The sequence below is a fragment of the Danio rerio genome, chromosome 1 (assembly GCF_049306965.1).
Source record: "Danio rerio strain Tuebingen ecotype United States chromosome 1, GRCz12tu, whole genome shotgun sequence".
NCBI lineage: Eukaryota > Metazoa > Chordata > Actinopteri > Cypriniformes > Danionidae > Danio > Danio rerio.
Genome location: NC_133176.1, coordinates 10315891 through 10335000, shown reverse-complemented (window position 1 = coordinate 10335000; position 19110 = coordinate 10315891). Strand labels below are relative to the sequence as shown.

At 37.9% G+C, this 19110-nt stretch overlaps 1 protein-coding gene across 3 annotated transcripts in view; it reads left to right on the top strand.

Annotated features, from left to right (window-relative positions):
• grin2ab (glutamate receptor, ionotropic, N-methyl D-aspartate 2A, b) overlaps positions 1–19110 on the top strand; it is a 163824-nt gene that overhangs the window by 20913 nt on the left and 123801 nt on the right. For 2 of the 3 annotated variants that reach the window (XM_073949348.1, XM_073949347.1), the window contains exon 3: positions 1744–2139. The exons of the other annotated variant lie outside the window; for it this stretch is intronic. In XM_073949348.1, coding sequence (XP_073805449.1) covers positions 1759–2139 — 381 coding nt within the window. In that variant the 5' untranslated portion in view covers positions 1744–1758. The remainder of the gene's footprint in view (positions 1–1743; positions 2140–19110) is intronic. 3 annotated transcript variants of the gene reach the window in all.

Here is a 19110-nt window from a genome sequence, read left to right as displayed (position 1 = left end):
TAGATAAACATGGAAAGCTGTGTACAGCTCTCTCGGGGAGGAGCTAAGCTGTTTAGATTTCATTGCCAGCCGTGTGCGGTGCTATTTTCAAAGTGACATCGGTTTACATAAAACATGCAGTTTTTCTGTAATCATGTTTATGATTTATGGGAAATATAAAAAAATGAGTGGGTGGATTTTTACCATTCGTACTCACACAGTTATGTTCAAACATCATGTAAAAGAGAGTTGTGCATAATACTGTTGGCCACCTTTAATGTTCAAATTGCTAAATAAAGTGATCGCTCTCTGTGATCAGTCTTTTCATTTACCATGACACAATTGGACATGAGACACACAAGACAGGGTGCCCGGGGGATCTTACAAAGTACTAATAAATCAATATGGAGAAGTTTAAGGCCCTTAAAAAGAATTTAAAAGTCTTAAATGCTATTTTGCAATGTATTCAGTTTTATATTAGTTTTGATTGTGCAGTGTATGACTGTATGCTAAAGTTTGCCTGAATTGAAAATGCGAATATCAGGATGCTGTGTAGTTTATGAAATCAATGATATCCTACTATATTTGACATCATGCTGCTTTGTTTACTGCAGTAACCAAGCAAACACCATTATTTCTGAAATTCTATAGGTGCCAAACTGATCAATTAGCTAGATTTAATCGATTTATATACTGTATATGGAAAAAATGTATTAGTTTTGGATTAGTTTCCTACATTAAAATATAGTAAATATGCTGCAAGTTTAAATCTCGCCAGTGTTTCTAGTTAAATAGTGGTTATAAGGTCTTAAAATATATGGAAAAGTATTTAAAAAGGTCTTAAATGGTATTGAATTTCACTCTGATTCCTGTATATACTCTGCAAGAGCCAATGAGATTTCACAATCAAAGCTGAAGTAATACAATTTCCATGCCAATAGTGTCTTTGCATAATGATGCCAAAGTTTTCTTATTGAATGCAATGCAGAACTGTCACTAAAGGGTACCCTCAGCGATAAAAGTGGGATCTTGAGTAGGTGTCAGTATGTGAGTAGTTGGGAGTGAGAAAGTGTTAAGTTGGGAGTGAAAATGTGCTGTTGGAGTTCCTGTACAGGAGTACATCTTCTTTTATCTTCCACTGTAAAAAAGAAAGTGGAAGTGCAGAAATGTTTGAACTATTCCTTTAAGCCATAAACACAGTTTCTTCCGTACTAAAGCTGACTTTTACATTCCGTCTCCTGAGATTGAACCACCTTTGAACCGCTAGCATCAGCGCACTTAAATTTAACCATGTGTAAGCTGTTCTTCACTCATGAAGTTATAATGCATTCCAGTTAGTGCATGGTTTCATCAATTATTACTATAATTTAAGAGACAGCTACGCTAGCCATCTGGAATCATTCAGGCATCAAATTCTGCCTCGAATCGTAATAAACTATTGAAGAGTCCTATCAATTAGACGGGCCATTTAAATGCAACCATGCTGACATATTGTAAGACAGTACATCAGAGTTAATTGCTAATAAGTGAACCACTGTTCCATTTAACTGTTTAGACTAATTGAAAAGTATTGACTTGAAATGATTGAGTAGTTGAACAGAGCGCAATCCCATCTCAACCTTTAAATACTTGTCTTCCGGATTCGTTTCCCATTCATTTACAGTCCCCGTCAGCTGAATCGGTGCATGCCAAGCAATGGAGCAGATGTACTGTATTTCATGTCTCTATTATCTGATTTTGTCATCCTTTTTCTCGACTTGACAGGGGCTGAAGCCAGGAATGATGGGAGCTGTAGTCCGCTTGATGGTCTTATGGGCTTTGCTGGGCGGGTCACAGGCCGCAGAGAAGCCTCCATCCCTGAGCATAGCTGTGATATTGGGCCAAACTCCTACAGTGTCCGAATCAGCCCTGCGTCCGGCTCGTGGGATTGGTGCACCTCTAGATGTGACTGTACTCAGCATCCAGGTGAATCAGACGGACCCAGGGAGCATGCTCACACACCTGTGTGAGCTCATGTCCCGACAGAGACTGCATGGACTGGTCTATGGAGATGGCACAGACCAGGAAGCCGTGGCACAGATGCTGGACTTTGTTTCCTCTCAGACTTCCATGCCCATACTGGGAATCCACGGCGGCTCTGCCATGACTATGGCCGAAAAGGTAAGCATGTATTCCTCCCTGTCCCTGGCTGGATGTGTCTACTTTGTCATCCCTTTTACCTAGAAACTAAACTGCAACCCACCACAGAATATTTCATCATATCTGGCATCAGTGGGATGTTTTCCACCAGGGCCTAAACAGAAAGCTTGATTTCAAATATTCAATGCCATGTTTTGGATTGTCTAGCTGTGTGGCATTAAACGAGACACAATTCAGATACCTGACAGATTTTCTTTATCAGTCATGCCATCTGTGTCTGATATAGCCTGACGGATTGCCAGTCTTCCTGTCACTGTCCCTCTGTCTGTCTGTTTGTTTCTGCAAAGTTGCCAATGAGAGCTGCGTTTGTAGCAGGATCGCTTGCAATTGTGTGGGTGTGACAGAAACCTGCGGCCGGGTTAGTGACAGATCTGCCAAGCGCGCATTGATTCATCGATGCTGCCTTTGTTATTACATTAAAGGTGCAGTATGTAAGTTTGACACCCAGTGGTTGAACTTGGTATTGCACTCCTGTGTCAAAACAAACGCAAGCCTTGTCATAGTCATGTCAAAGCAGTTATTAAATCAGCATACTATCATCTCAAATACATTGCAAGAATTAGATGTTGTGTTTCCAGTGAAGACTTGGAGAAACTTGTTCATGTTTTTATCAGCAGCAGGGTGGATTACTGTTACGGCTCAAGTTTTTACACTGGCTGCCAGTTACATTCAGAATAGATTTTAAAGTATTATTACTTTTATAAATCACTAAATGGCCTAGGACCTCAATGCATTACAGATATGCTCACTAAATACAAGATAAGATCTTTAGGATCATATAAACTCCAAATTCCAAGAGTTCAGTCAAAGCAGGGTAAATCGGCTTTCAGCTAATATGCCCCAAGCAGCTTGAATCAGCTTCCAGAAATGATCAGATGTGCCCCAACATTAGGCACGTTCAAATCAAGACTAAAAACACATCTGTTTTTTTATTTTTCATTCTTTTATAACCTGTTTTAACACATCTTAATTTGTTTTATCTGTTTTTAGTCCATTTTATTGTTTATTTATATTTTCTTTTACTTTTTTTAGTCTTGTTTGTGTAAAGCACTTTGAATTGCCACTGTGTATGAAATGTGCTATATAAATTAACTTGCCTTGCAGGCGCAGGTTGCCAGATTGAGGACAGGAGTGAGGGATTTAAACCGCATTTTAACTTAAAGCAACGACACGCGATAGAAGGAATATGTTCCATATTAAACTGAGATTTTGATATATTAGCTATATTAAAGACGGCTTCTGTTTCTTACAGCTGAACAATAAAAAACTGACAATGATTACCTTAGGTACTCCTCATGTGCTTTATTCAGTGTTAATTGCTAACAATGTGAGTTTGAATGCCATTTTACATGACATTTATTGGCATATACAGAAAGCAGCAGCAGATAGTTCACCTTAGATCCTAAAAAATAAAATAAACCGTTGAACTTTAGGACTGTGGCTCAAAACCAACACAAAGAGAATCACAGCATGTACATTTAATAATGTTAAACAGGTTTAATATGTATTAAATGGATTATAGACGTTACAATTTTGTTAGTAAGGGCATATTCTGTGCTTCTGAATGGCTTTATTTACATTTTGTCGTGTTTTGTCTGATGTAAACAGCCAAATTGCCTATCTCATTATGTAGCGTGTTGTTAGGACACATGGTAGCAATGTAACCTGCTCACCTAATATTTACGTTTGTAATATTTATATTACTTGCTAATTAATAATCTCATGTGGAACTCTGAATCGGTGTCTCATTTTTGTATCTGCAACTGTTCATCTGAGGTCGCATTTCCCATGCTTTAAGAGCCTTTCTAAGTGAATGAATGAAATAAGTGGTTTTCCACCAAGGTGACCTGGAGTGCTGAAATATAATTGGCTAAACTGGCATTGAGCGGGTTAAAAGAACCAAAACACAGACGGACGTTCTGCCATGTAAAACATATTTTCAAAGCAAAATATTTTTTCTTGCAGTTTTTTTAGATAAAAATTGTTCAATTGGCATGTTTCTTAAATATCTGCAAACATATTATGGTATTGTTATGCTTTAGAAGAGTCCAAAACTTTCACACAGCACATTTAAACTTCAAACTTATATTAGCAAATGGATACGTTTGACTATGAGGCCATTAATGCGCTGTGCTCATCTACATAAACTGTAGAAACTTCTTGTAGGCGACCATGTCATCCCGTTGCATCATCTGGCTGAGTTCACTTCAAACTACCCTTCCAAATAGCGATTTGATAATTTTAGATGAGCGCACAATCTCTTTTAACAGTGATGAAATAACCACAAAGTAAGTGGATTGTGATGTTCTGTCAGAGCTCGATGTTAGGACACATTCCTTCTTAAACACTTAAATGTTTTTGATGTTTTAATTTTTATGCGGTGTGTGTCTAGATTCATTTGATTTAGAGAGATGTTTTATTTTCTCTCCTTTAAACTGTCTCTTGTGTGCATGACAAGTTGTTTATGATGGCAAGTATATATTGAAAGGTGCTCAGAATTCATAAGGTTCCGATTTTTCATTATCTAATTTTCTCCGAGCGACATCCTCCATCTTCGTTTTGACACATTAGGCCCGGTGCTGCTGTAGAGCTTGGAGGGTAATAATTGAAGAGACTCTTCAGGAGGGAAGCACTGCTTAGGGAGTCAAATGCTGGGGCTGATGTGAATGAAACTCAAACATTAAGAGGCCCCCTGCTCGCTGTTTCCCATAACGCTTCTCATCCCTTCTTTAAATCATCTCCCAGAGTTCCTTTTGATACCCCGGCTGATACAGTCATCGCTGTATTGGCTGTGCAATAACATGTCAAGCACACTGCGGTTGCAAGTCTAAAATAACCAGAAATTGAAAGACAAGACATATCAGCATTTCCATCAGATCAGTTTCAAATGTTATAAGATGTAATAATCCATGTAGTGATGTTAAACAGTGATGCTCGAAGTCTAAGGTTTTGAATTCAGTATTTATTGAAAGAAGTATCTTGTACTGGCTAAAGGAGCATTTGTTTGAAAATATACTGTAAAAGCTGTAATCTTTTTAAATATTACAGTTTAAAATGAACCTTTTTTATTATATAGTTGAAAATATAATTATTTCTATGATGACGGAGTAGAATATTGAGCCTTCAGTGTCTTCAGTGTCACATGATCCTTTAGAAATTATTCTAATATTTTGATCCGGTGCTATTATTATCTCAGCTGAAAATGGCTATGCTGCTGAATATTTTTGGAGAGATTTTTTAGGATTCTTTTATGAACAGCAGGTTCAAAAGAAGAGCATTTACATAAAATCTTTTGCAATGTTAAAATTGTCTTTACTGTCACTTTTAATAACTAATGCGTCCGTATTAATTTGAAAAACTTACTTTCTACACTTTAATAGACTTGGCACTGAATAGCATGTATAAACTTTTTTTTTTTGCATTCAGTAACAGAATATTGAGCCAAATGGTATTTTCAAAAATCTTATTAGATAAAAAAATTATTAGATAGTTTTAGATGTAAATAACCTCTGTCCATTAAATCAAGGTCAGCGTGTGATGTTGCTGGTCTTAGAATTTCTGATTAGTCTAAATAGACTGAATAAAATTGATCCAATGTGTTCAGCTGAATTATTTTACACATATTTAGCTGATCTCAAAATACTTTTAAGAGTTCGCACTTAGATATTGTTTGATAATATTAGCAGGTTTGGCATTCTGTTCTGGGAGAGAAACTTAAGCTCAAAGATAACCAAGTAAGCCTAGTTAATGAGCAAGTAAGGTTCCCCTGGTAAAGGAGGAAAAGGAGGAGATGGGGTGGATGAGGGGATTATTCAAAAAAACTAAGTATACGATACTAGAGTTGAAGATATAGTGAATTTGGATTAATCCGACTGGCTTACTAATGATTCAGGATAGGAGACCAGCTGTGATCAATCATGTCACGTGCTCCTCTCGAAATTACTACACCTTAATGCTTGGCATTCTGACCATTAAATTTTGTTTACATAATGCTATCAGCATAGGATGTTTGTCTTACCAGGAGTCATTTAGTTTACAAATTGTACTGAATTGTGAAAAGTAAAGAGTAAAGAACTGTACTATCTGGTTTTTGCACAGGTGACTATTTTAAACACATTTTTAAATGTAAAGCAATATTACATAATTTAACTTGTATTGCATATTAGTCTCTAACAAGTTAGCCATTTTTGTGGGATACAGTTGCAAAACAAATTGCAATACCAGAAAAGTACACTAGTTCCTAGTGTATTGTATAATAAAAAAGTACTACTGAAATCTCACAGCTGCTGGTAGCCTATGTACAAACTGGGAAACGCATACATTCCTACATTTACAGTGAGGTAACGCACAGTTGACCATGAGGTACAACACCTGTGGTCAGAGCAAGGCTCTGTGCTTTAGCCAATATGTAAAAAATATTGTTCTTTTCATAGAGGTCGGGAATTGTCTCGTTGCTGAAAAAAGTGTGAGACGATAGTCTGTTACGCGGATCGAGTGCTTTTATAAGATGACAAAAGCCTGCATCTCCAATCACCGAAAGCGGCCGGAAATCTTTAGCAATGACACCCCCCACCCCGCCTTTATTATTTTTATGTGTTTCTCGAAATCAGTTGTGTATGTATGCTGGAAGAATTCCACGAGGGATTGTTGTTTTTTTGGGGAACTTTATTACCTTCTCTGTTATCCTGCCTTCAGACAGTGATATAGCTGGGTGATGGCGTCACAGATGTGCAGTCATGTTGGAAGTGTTTCCATTTGAGTAGGCTTTACGTGTAAACAATGCTTGCACAGTAATTTATTTGTTAACTGTTTTTTCGTCTTCTGCATTATACTCAACGATAAAACCGAAATGTCCTCACATCGCGGATTCGAAAGATGCCAGCGCTTCCTGATACTTTTGCCTCACTTGCCGCCGCTCGCCATGTTAAAGTGTGGAATGATGGTTTAGCACCCCCTAACTTTAGAGCATAGTGAGGGGAGGAGATTCCTCATCTCAATTCCGAAAATAATAAAACACACATAAATTATTTAAATGTAAAACCAAAAAATATATATATTTACATGCGCATATTGAACCGTGGATGTCAAAGTGAACGGTTCGATATTATATTGAGAATTGTAGCATCCCTAGTTTATACGTTTTTTTTTTTAAATCTCAATATTAAAAACTGTCAAGGATTTAAGATTATGACGACGCATTGAACAGTCAAAATAGTATTGTGAAAAGGGTCCATTGATTTTCATAATATAATATTTAGAATAAACATCAATGTCTAATGAGTTCCAACATTATGCAGAATACCTCATTTTGTGTTAAAAAAGACCCTTATAGATTTTGTACAACTATACGTTGCATACACGAGGGTAAGAAAGTGATGACAGCATTTTAATTTATGGCTGAACTACTCTTTTAAAATGTTTTGCAATGGCCTTTATCTCTCTATAGTATTTAACATCCTTTCTCTCTTGTACCTCTGTGTCTCTTGGCCTGCTTTGATCAAGTTCAACTTCATGTCTTTTTACCGTGCACTCTGGGGGGTGTGTGAGTGTGTTTTGAGTGTGTATGCGAGGGTCCTGAAGGATGCCTGGCTTCGCTGTAAACCCAGATTTTTCCTTCTCACGTTATTAAAAATGAAGGCGCAGGGCCGCATCTTTTTAACCATGTTTTCGCCTCCCATATGGAAAGAAAGGGCAGGGAGCACTCAAACAGGCACTAACACACACTGAGGGGGCTGGACTGAATATTCTATGAGCTGCTTTATGTGGTTTGCATGTTCAAGTTCGGGAATGAGGTCTGGGCATATGCGTTTAGGGTCTATATGAGGGGGCTGAGGGAGAATAAGAGAACGAGAGGAAAAGAGAGCCAGGGTTGGAGAGTTAAACACTAAGGCTGTTTTCTGCCCCATTGAAGCTGCTTTTATCCCATCTGTATTAGAGAGGTGCATTATGGGGAAGAGAACAAAATAGAGGGGCTGACATAAATTAAATATGTAACATACACTTACAGGCGGACACGCGCGCACAGTGCTTTTTTCTTTTTCACTTATCCGTCTCCCACACACCCTCACATTTTCTTGTTATTCATTTAACAATAGACTGAGGTTGCACTGGCACATTAGATCATATGAAGTCATCGGCCGTGCCAAATAAGTGCCTATAAAAAATACAGTAACCCACAGAAAGCCCACTGGACTCGGCTCCAACCGGCTTACAGTGTAAGATGCTTTGTTGACGTCACTGTGACATCAATTTAATTATGTCACTCACTAGAAAACTCTCTTCACTGGCTCGGTTCATGTCAGATTTGCATTTCTGTCCTGCCAATCTAAAAATATGTATATATGAATAAAGTATAGGAAAATAAATATGTATTGCGAAAGCATTTTTTACCCTCATGAAACTTTCAGCGTCTGTATACTATTTTTTGCACCCCAGGTCAGCTCGGAGCCAAAGCATATTTATTTTTGTTTATAACTTCAGTCATAATATTTTCAGCTATAACCATATCTTTTTTTAAAGGGCACTTATGATGAAAATCATCTTCTGTAAGCTGTTTGGACAGAAATGAGTTTTGGTATAGTGTGTCCACAGTCATGTTGAGGTGATAAAAACACAAGTCACTTTTGTTTTTTTGTTTTGTTTTAATTATCAGATGTTCAATAGGATCCAAATCCCTCCCATTTTGAGGCCCACCGCAACGTGACATAGGAGTGCGCTTTCCCAGCCCACCAATTTGATTGACAGCTGCTTATTAACAGGTCTTTGTAGTAATGGGTATAATCATACCAAGATAGGATGTGTGCAAAGCAACTGGGATTAAAATATCTGTTCGGCTCTCTGTGATCCTTAATCATCATCAAATGTAATCCAGAATGAGTTTTACAAGTTTAAAACATTTTTAAGGGTGCTTTCACACCTACACTTTTGTTTCGGAACGTGTCTCGTTTGCCCAGTTAGCGCAGTTCGATTGGCATATGTGAACAGGGCAATCGCGCTCTGTTCCGCGCCAAAGTAATCGCTCCGAGATCGCTTGAATAAGGTGGTCTCGGCTCGATTGAAACGAACCCTGGAGCGGTTCAATTGCAGTGAGAAAGCAAACGATCCGAGCGCGGTTATATCACAGTGTTTTATGGATATGTAATAGGCTTACGGCTATATGAAGAGAGAATTATGAGTAGGGCGGGAAGTTTCGCGAATCTCCGGATGCCCGCAAACGAGTGATGATAATCTCGTGTCTCTCTCCCAGTCCTCAAATAGGCATTGTTGCGCACCCTTCTCACCCCTCCCCACCGTGTCTCTCCTCAGACACGTCACGCGCGCGTACCCTGTCAATCACCACCTCTCCTGACAGCTGAGCGGGACGCTGCAAAATAAACCCTGACACTTTGACCAATGTAAGGAGAGTTTACTCGCACGTGACTTGTTTTAGCTCTTTTGGTCCGATTAGAAACTTTGCAGTGTGAAAGCGAACCGCTCCAAGACCAAAGAGCAACAATGTAACAATTGTAATCTCTGTTTCGGAACAACTGAATCGATTCACAGGTGTGAAAGCAGCCTAAAACAGTGCATGTTTAATGAATTACAGTGATTTTACCACCTTAACTTCATCATCACAGCCACATGTCAGTACAATTATAAAAGAAAAAGCATCAATCCCAGTTTGTGGGCTTTAAATCAGGTTTATTTTGTACTTTAACATAACGGATATCCATAGAGCAGTGGATATTAACCTGTATCCTGTCACATTTGCCATGCAAAAACAGTGCAAAGGTAAACACACATGCTGTGTTTGTGTGTGCGTGAACTTCGTAACAACATTGTGTTTGACTCATCATAGCAGAAAGGCTTAAATTAACTCCACAGCAAGCACATTCATTGGGAAAGTTCTTACTGTAGGATTTCTCACAAACGTTACGTGAGATCTGCTTCCTTTATGTCTGTCACTGTGCTGTTTATCTGACGCAGCCGAGAGGGAGATTGAGCCACACACGGACTGGCACATGAGAACGGATAGTGGGGAGAACTAGCATAAAAGGCACAGGCAACAAAAACAGTGTTCAGAGCAAAAATGATAATAATCAGAAAGGTATAACAAATTATCTGATGGGTGTTTTGGGGCTGAATTTTACAGACACATTCTGGAGGAAAAAAAAGCTTATCTTAAATCCTGAAAAAGGGGTAAAATAGGTGATTTAATTTAATGAGTGGATGTGAAAACCTCCTGAGTTTTGTCATGGTATTGCTCAAATGAAGAGATGAATTACTAAAAATTTTAAAGTTCCTGTTAATTCGCTGTAAAATATTTTGTAAATAATGTTCAGTTTCTTGTACTTGACTTGCATCATATGAATCCCCAAGCCCCCCATTTCAGCTAAAATTCTTCTTTAATGTCCTTCTGTAGAAAAAAAGTCACCTAAATCTTGGATGGCCTGAGGGTGAGTAAATCAACTGCAATTTTTCATTTTCCTCCTCCTAACTATCCCTTTAAGCCCCAAAGGTTTGTTACATCTGCAAAAACAGCTAATTATATTTTTGACACTGATTAATTTAATAAAAAAATTAGCAAGAAGCAATTCCGACATTTTAAGTTGCTCTATACATTATTAAATAAATGTTAAAGCATCTCTTTTGGGTTAAAACTGACCTGAATGCATTATGAGAGTCAAAATGCTCTTGTGTTTCATGCTTACCAATGAAGTTGCATTCGTTTAACCAAAAATGCAGTAAAAATTGAGTGCAGTTTATTTCTTTGAGGGCAATGATTATTTTTTTTAGTAGCATTTACTCAAATCATTATTGACACATGATGCTTCAGAAATCATTCTAATTAAAGCATTTTGTAATATTATCAGTTATTGAAAAAGGTGAAAAAAATAAACAACCCAGGCTCGTTCTGATTATGTACACCTATATACATTTCTGGAGAGCGCCAAATACGTTTCTGCAAATCCACCAGAGGATGCTGTGGATTAGGGCTGTGCGATTTGGTGAAAATATCTTATTGCAATTTTGTTTAACAGATATTGCAATTTCGATTCGATTTTCAATTTAATTTTGTAGTCAAGCTTTAGCTCAATATTCTGTATCATTGCTTCTTACTGCTAAAAGGCAGTGAGTGTTAGTTAATAACTACCTCCAACTTTTATTCAAATTTGTTTATAGATATTCAGAGATTAAAAACTAATTTTCCTCTAGAGTTATCTAGATTGTTATCTCCTGGTGCCATCGTGATGTGTTTTCATATGGTTTAACAGCTGCAAACAACTCTGAAATTGTACTTTGCTGTTGCTATTAACTAGATTGAGTGTCACTAGCAAATCTTTGTTTACTTTAGCAAGGCACTCCTCGAATAGCCGTCTGTGGTGCTTTTTTAGGTGCTGGTTGTTCTATTTCCTCTAGCTGTGGCAACATTTCTGTGACAGCTCTTACAAATTACCTGTTTTTGTTCGGTGTCTGTGACTTTGAACAAAATTGGGCAGAACAAAAGTGTGCTCACTCAATCAGCTAGTAAGACTGTCACACACAGACAACAGTCACGCATTTGCTCTGGGTGGGGAAAATGATATAATATATATATTTCATATCGCAGTCTCTTGCGATTTAGCTAATCGCAACATTTCAAATCACAATTTAATTTAGATCTTTTTGAGATCTCACATTTTTTCTCGTGCCATTTGTGCCTGTTGTTCTCATTTAAATCCACCAGCGGGCACTGTCGACTGACTGACTGACCAATCAACTGCCCCACTCTCCTCCTTGCCTTAACCCAACCAATAGTGTTTTCAAAAGTTTTGATAGACCAATGCCCACCCACTTTCCTTAACCCAACCGACAGTTTTAAAAAGCAATCCAGAAAAAGAAAAGCCCTCGCAGCTGCTTCATTTTATTTTATTTTTTAACCACATTTTCAGATTTTACCACATTCTCACCGTTATTTACGTAATTAATTTTTTTGGAATTTATTTTTTCGAACCCAATCATTGTGGTCAACTCTGCTCCACGTCTCAAGGCTGCTGACATATGTGGCGAGCCACAACAAACTGGTAACAGCAGAAAAGCCGTCAGTATGGAAGCGGTCAGCTAAGCGTGAAAAGGAACAGCGTCAAACCATCCCTTGCGTTCGTTTTAAATACGAAATGCAGCCATACGTACCACTTGCTGCATAATTTGCGATCTCCAAAAATGCATATAGGGTTACGTTTTCAGAACGAGCCTTTGCTGGAAATGAAGTCTCTATTTTTTCTGGATTAGTTGAGTAGTAAGGAACAGCATTTAACTGGAAATACATTTTTTTGTCACTTATGATCTATTTAATGCATTCCTGTTAAAAAAAAAAAATCTTGCTGACCCCAAACCTCAGTGTATCTTTTACTGAAATATTTATAGCTTTAAAATGGAGTTAGAAAGTTGTTTGTGTCATTTAGATGTCAGTTTCTATTTAGCTTAGATCAGCATTATGTGTGATTTTGTGAAGGTACTGATCCGGCTCTTGTTTACTCTTTACCTGTGCTCCAACATTCCCTAATGCCCCCAAGGAGGGATCACCACAGCTTAAGTGAAAGTCTTGTAAAAGCCAAAATAAACTTGTCCTTCGTTATTTCGTGTGATGTATCGCTGCGCTTCAAGCAGACACAGAAATAAAGTTACAATGGCGGACCTAAGCTGGAATGTAATTTAAGATGCTTTAAAAGACTCCAGAATGGCACACAGTGGACAAACGATCTGCCATCGCTCAATACTGTATGATAAATCCTGCTCTCCACCAACAGCACCGCCTTGACGACCACCTACTCATTTGGTCTGTTCCACAGTGACTCACAGCACTTCTCAGATGCTGTTATAGATGGCCTGCGCTTCCAAAGATATGAAATTAGAAATGAATTTACATTCGTTTAGTGTCGTCGGGAGACTGGATAACATGTCCCTAGCCAAGTCCGAGGAGGAAATCCCCCTTACTGTACGTGGCGCTTTGAACTATGGGATCAGAAGGAGCTTTACAGGTCTTTTCTTAGAAGATAAAGCTTTCAGACCTTTGTCAAGTTTCAGTCGGTCCCCCCCTTTTTTTTTTTAATCTCCACAATCCCACTATATGTGAACGTTCTCTTCCACCCCATCTCTCTTTCTTTTCTCGTTCTCATTTATTTCCTTCCTTCAGGGTTTATCAGAAGAGAGGGTCTACACAAAGGATCCCTCTCCCTGGCAGACCACCAACATGTCTCTCTCTCATCCTCACTTATTTTCTTTCTTCCTTTTCCTCTCGCCGCTTCTTCCCCTTCGGGTTGTAAGGGACAATCGGCTAACATGGAGATTGGTGGCCGCATTCAAGACCGAATGAGGTCATTTTCCCTCTTAGTGCTGCCTTCGCTGGAAATGACAGTCTATTTGGGAGAAGAACTAGCGAAACAACTCAAAACCTTTGAAAGCAGCTTTTAAGGGCTAAGTTTAGATTCGCTGTAGCGCTGCCTTCTGCGTTTTGTGCGACACTAACTTTATGAATATTGTATAGTGAAGTAGACACACAGGCTAATTCATTTAGAGGGGAACGTTAACCTCATAAAGCACACTGTTTTTTCTGATTTGTCTTGGGCCAGAGGCTTTTCTTTGTGTGAGAGAGACTGAATTATAGGGACAGACAATGAGGGTCAGGGAGATTATGGTGAATATGTTAAATCTGATCTTTTATGTTCATCAGCTTGAGTTGCCTTTGAAAACAATAGCCTCTTTCACATATACAGTCATTACTTGTAAATGACTATTAATAGTCTGTGTGTGAACAGGACCTTTTTAAAAGGACTGGTAAATCAGTTCTGGCAATTTTCACCACAAACATATCTTGTGTGGTTTAAGCCTGTCACAATAATTAATATATCGACTTATCGTGCAGTACTTGGAGATTAGGGTTGGACAATGTTGACCAATTTGGCATCGAAACATCACAATAAGCGATGGCATCGTCGTCGTAGGCAGAGATGAATTAATTATTTATGAATGATTAATTCATTCACAACAATATAATTATTTGTAGCCTACCATTTCAATTACCTGACCCGCATGGTCTTTGTTTTACCCATAATCAAATCATAAAAAATAAAGATAAGTTATACACAAATTGCCACCTGTCACTTTTTCCTCAGGACTCTGGTATGAATAGGCAGAGTGATCTGTGTCATTATAATGGCGTCGACAAACTTGTTTAGTAAATAAGGTGCCCAACCGACAGTATTTAAGGTTTTCACTAAAATGACTAAGTACAAGTGTGAAAGCGAAAGATTGAAGCAGTGTACTGATGCTGTGATGCATTATCTGATAGATTCAAAAGACTAAAGTCGTTAGCTAGAGACAAGATTATTTAAATATTATGTTTAACAACTATAGTGAGACTCGATCCAGCGGTACATCCTTGATAAACTCTCCAATGTGCACTGCTCTCTGGGGTTTTGTGCTCAAAGCACCAGCATACGCTACAGCACATGACTGTGTGTGTGTGTGTGTGTGTGTGTGTGTGTGTGTGTGTGTGTGTGTGTGTGTGTGTGTGTGTGTGTGTGTGTGTGTGTGTGTGTGTGTGTGTGTGTGTGTGTGTGTGTGTGTGTGTGTGTGTGTGTGTGTGTGTGTGTTAGGCATGGGACAATAACCATTTTCGAGGTAAATACGGTTTGGAAAAGTCAAGGTTTTAAAACCGGCAACATTTTCTGCTATAACGTTCCTAAGGTATGTATTGGAAATTTTATTTATTTTATATTTTATTTTTTATTTTATTTATTTATTTATTTTTAGGACAGCAGTATCTCCAGCAGAAAAGATATCCAAAGATGCCTTTTAAATTGTGAAGAAATCTGTGTTTTTGAAACAAATGAAGACAGCAGAAGACATTGATTCATTTAAATTATTTAGACTGACATGTTTACTGCTCCAAATTATTATCAATGTTTCTCAAAATGAAATATTTTGTGTTCAAAGGGGGGAAAAAGTTTTATTTTTTTACCCAGACATTTAAAAAGATTATATTTTAGAGCAGTGAGCACAATACCGTGAAACCATGATATTTTTATCCAAGGTTATCATACCATCAGAATCTTACTTCGGCCCATGCCTAGTGTGTGTTTGTGTGTGTGTGGTCATGTAATGCATGTTTTTAGCAGTATAGTGTGGAAGGAAGGCTTTTCATGTGGATGTGGATCGTTTTCATTTTAAAATGGCATTTTAAAACTAAGTCGTATTTGTGTAAACAGGGCCTAAGTGTGTATTTTTCGCTAGAGGATTGCTGCTGCGATGAGGGTTGGGTGGAGGATCGCGATGCCAGCTCAGCATCATGATATCTATTGACCATTGGCGTTAGACGATGGCATCGTCTATCATTTTTAATTAAGTCCCTGATTAATAAAGGGACTAAGAAAAGAAAAAAAATAAATGAATGAATTTTGTCAGCAGCTGAAGTCCAGATCTTTAATGTACTCATTTGTACCAAGTTCACTCGAGCTGTGGATAATTCCAACATCAAAATGTCCTGAAGTTGTACCAACCACTTCTATGTTCACAATTATGTGAAGGCAGCCAATGTTGGGCAAAAATTATTTTTGAAGCAGGTACAGTAGATAATTATTGTGCCTTAATAAATATGGAAGAGTCTTGAAGGAATGTCCCAAAATTAGAGACTGTGCAAAAAGCCAATTGTATTGTAGATTGGTGTCGGTATGCACCAGGGCACAGCTTAATAAGCTTTTATTCTTGTTTCTTCTTATTGAAATTACATAAATACCCACCCAGAGACTGTGCCTTTATTTGTTTCATAGAACAGTGGTAAATTTAGAGAATGTCCATGTTTGGTCATAATGGTCTAGCAGTCATCGCATGATCAAAGACTGCCTGGCGTAGGATTAGATGCAGAAATGTGTAGCTGTTCAAAGCGCTGGGCCACAGTATCTGTGTGTGGGACTGATCACCCTGTATGATTCACTTCCATACTCTGTCTGTTCAGGCAGGATCACATTTCTCACTTTCTCTTATCAAACTGTATGTCAGTACATGTTCGCTCTTAAGACATCTTTTTATTTGGATTTTATCAGGTTGATCCTCTCCTGAGATGCATTACCAGGCTGAAATGGTATTGCTGTACTCAACTGCGTCACTCATGACCACTTATATTCAGATTTCGTTGAGACCTTTCCCTTTCATTTTATCACACTGCATCACTCTACATGAAAAAGGTGAAGATGGCAACAACCATTTCAATCATAATCTGAATGTCTTGGTTCAACTCAACAATATACACCTCATTTTCGCTCGATCAACAATCCATTTAAAAAGATCTTGCATTGTCTTTAGTCAAATGTTCTACAGAAAAATAGGTAGATGCCATGTGGTTTGCATCAGGATCAATGCACATTAAACTAAACCATTCACTTTATCCACGTTAGCCAGTATGGCCATTTATTAAGTTCCACTGAATCATTAGGCAGTGTAGGACCAATTAAGAACTCAGTATAATGAATGTAAATATTATATTAAATTCTTCAAATAAAACTCAAGGTCTTGTTCTTATGTGCATACATGTGTAAATGTGCTTCTTGAAAATGCATGTACATACGGCAGATGGCAAAATCACAGAAAAACATACATACTATTATTGATACATTATTTACGGATATACTTTATTACTTAGATCAGTGGTCCCCAACCTTCGGATCAATTGGTACCGGGCGCACAAGAAATCAATAATTATTTCTGTTTTATTTATTATCTGAGTCTGAACGAACTTTTATTTTGAAAATGGACCGTATTCTTTCGGCTACATTTCGCTCACTTGAGTGCCAAATTTTAACCCACAAGCTTGCAAAATGAGGAAGAAACAGACGTATCTGAAAAGTTTCTTGGCGAAGGGGAAAAGGCCCAGTGAAGGACCCATGAACTGCCAAAGAATGGATCTGTTACCTATTTGTCAACAAATCAGGTGAATCCAGCATGTCTGTGCAAGAAGATGATAAACTGCTTGAGATCGCAAATAGCGGCGACCTTAGGGACTGTTTGTAAGCAATATACACATTTTGGTAGATTATTTGTCTCATTTGTCAAACGCAGAATACCTAAACACTAAAGCGCTCTTTTTAAATTTTCTCCATAAATAAAACATGTATCAGAGTTGCAGCAATGTTTTGTCAGCTTGTCATCCTCTGAGAAGGCCCCCCTCCTGGGCTGCGGTAAAATTGTCAAGCTTTGATAAAAAGGTTGGGGACTACTGGCTTAGACAATAATGACCTCAAATAAGCCTCGCTCCTACTGATTCTCTTTTAGTTCTCTCTGTATTTTCTCATAATAAGTTGATTAACAAGTGTTCAATCTTAATATTTGTATGCTTGTAAGACATTACAAAAAGGTTATGTAGCTTAAAACTGCGTTCACACAAGACGCAGAAGCGTCAAGTGTGAGTGATTTACATATTAAGTCAATGCAAAGATGCAAATGGACCTGATGCGGCGTGATACATGCAAATAAGGCAGCACAAATGACATGGTTCGCGTGAATGAAGTTGCGTGATTTGATTGTTTTGCACGATTGACAATTAAATCAATCGAGTTCGAAAATCTCAACTTCAGTGGACATCAGGAGCTGTCTCTTAGGGACGTGATTATGAAAAATTTGTGCCTGTTGTTGGTGTCCCGGGGAAAATACTCTTGCTGACACCGGACATGAGTTCATCTAACTGGGCTTGGCTCAGGTTTAAACCATCATCCGCCTCCATCATCCAAGTATAGTTTCTGGAGTAGTACATGAACTCACAGGGCTGGGTGCACCTCTGAATGGATCTAGCTGGACTCTGTTTATCAGCCTTCCTAAAGCACATAAACACAGCTATTCTCTCAATTAAACCCATGTCAGACTCTAGCAATGAAGATAGAATCAGCGGGCGGACAGAAGCCCTGCCTATGACTCAAATCAGTGTGTATTGTGAAGTGAATTTGACGTGCAAATGAAGCAAGTAAACTTAATGTTCACTTTTTCTTCTATTTATTTAAATTTATAGAGTGATTGCAAGTATTGTAATTGTTTAAAAAGTAACATTAGCACAGCAGTACTTTGAATGTAGCTTTTGCAAAACTAGACATTTAAACTGTGAATGTGGTAACAAAAAATATTAATTAGTATTATTTTTGGTGTAGCAGCAGCAATGTTTAGTTAGTGTTTTGCATCCCATTTACACATGTATTTAGTGTCATCCACTATTGACAAGAACACATCGTAATACAAGATCTACAAAGGAACCTTGAGATTTAGCATGGTTGTGTGAACAGTTATAAAACTCTGTCCATCAAGGCCAGCGGGCGCTCTCATCTAGAAACCTCAAATGCGCCAACGAAGCAGTCTAGGAAATCCCTTTAGTAGTTGCTGAATAAGCAAAAGATTTAACTGCTTTCATTGAATCATTAATTTAATTGAATTATCTGAGTTCATCTAATTTTCAGTCACACTTTATTTTGATGGTTTGTTGGTTGAATTTAAGTTACATTGCAACTAATTCTCATTAGATTTTAAGTAGACTGTTATGTTGGGGTTAGGGTTAGTGTAAGTTGACATGTACTTGCAAAGTTTCTTATAGTCAGTTAAATGTCCGTTGAAGGAGCAGCACCAACAGATATTAAGCAGACAGTCTACTTATACTCAAATGGACCATCAAAATAAAGTGTTATTTAATTTTCCTCCTGTTGTCTTTATCGCTACTTAATAAACTATGAAATATTTTGCATGTCTTATTTTATGTAAGAAGCCAAATAATCTCACAGAGTGATTTAATGTATTTCAAACATTTGACTGAAGAAGTGAGTTTGGAGTAAAAACATTATTATTTTTGTGCTTTCACATATTGCAGCATTTACTACTGTAACCACGGGGAGTGACACTCACAACAGAAGGTAGGATCCAAATGCAGGTTTAATCGTA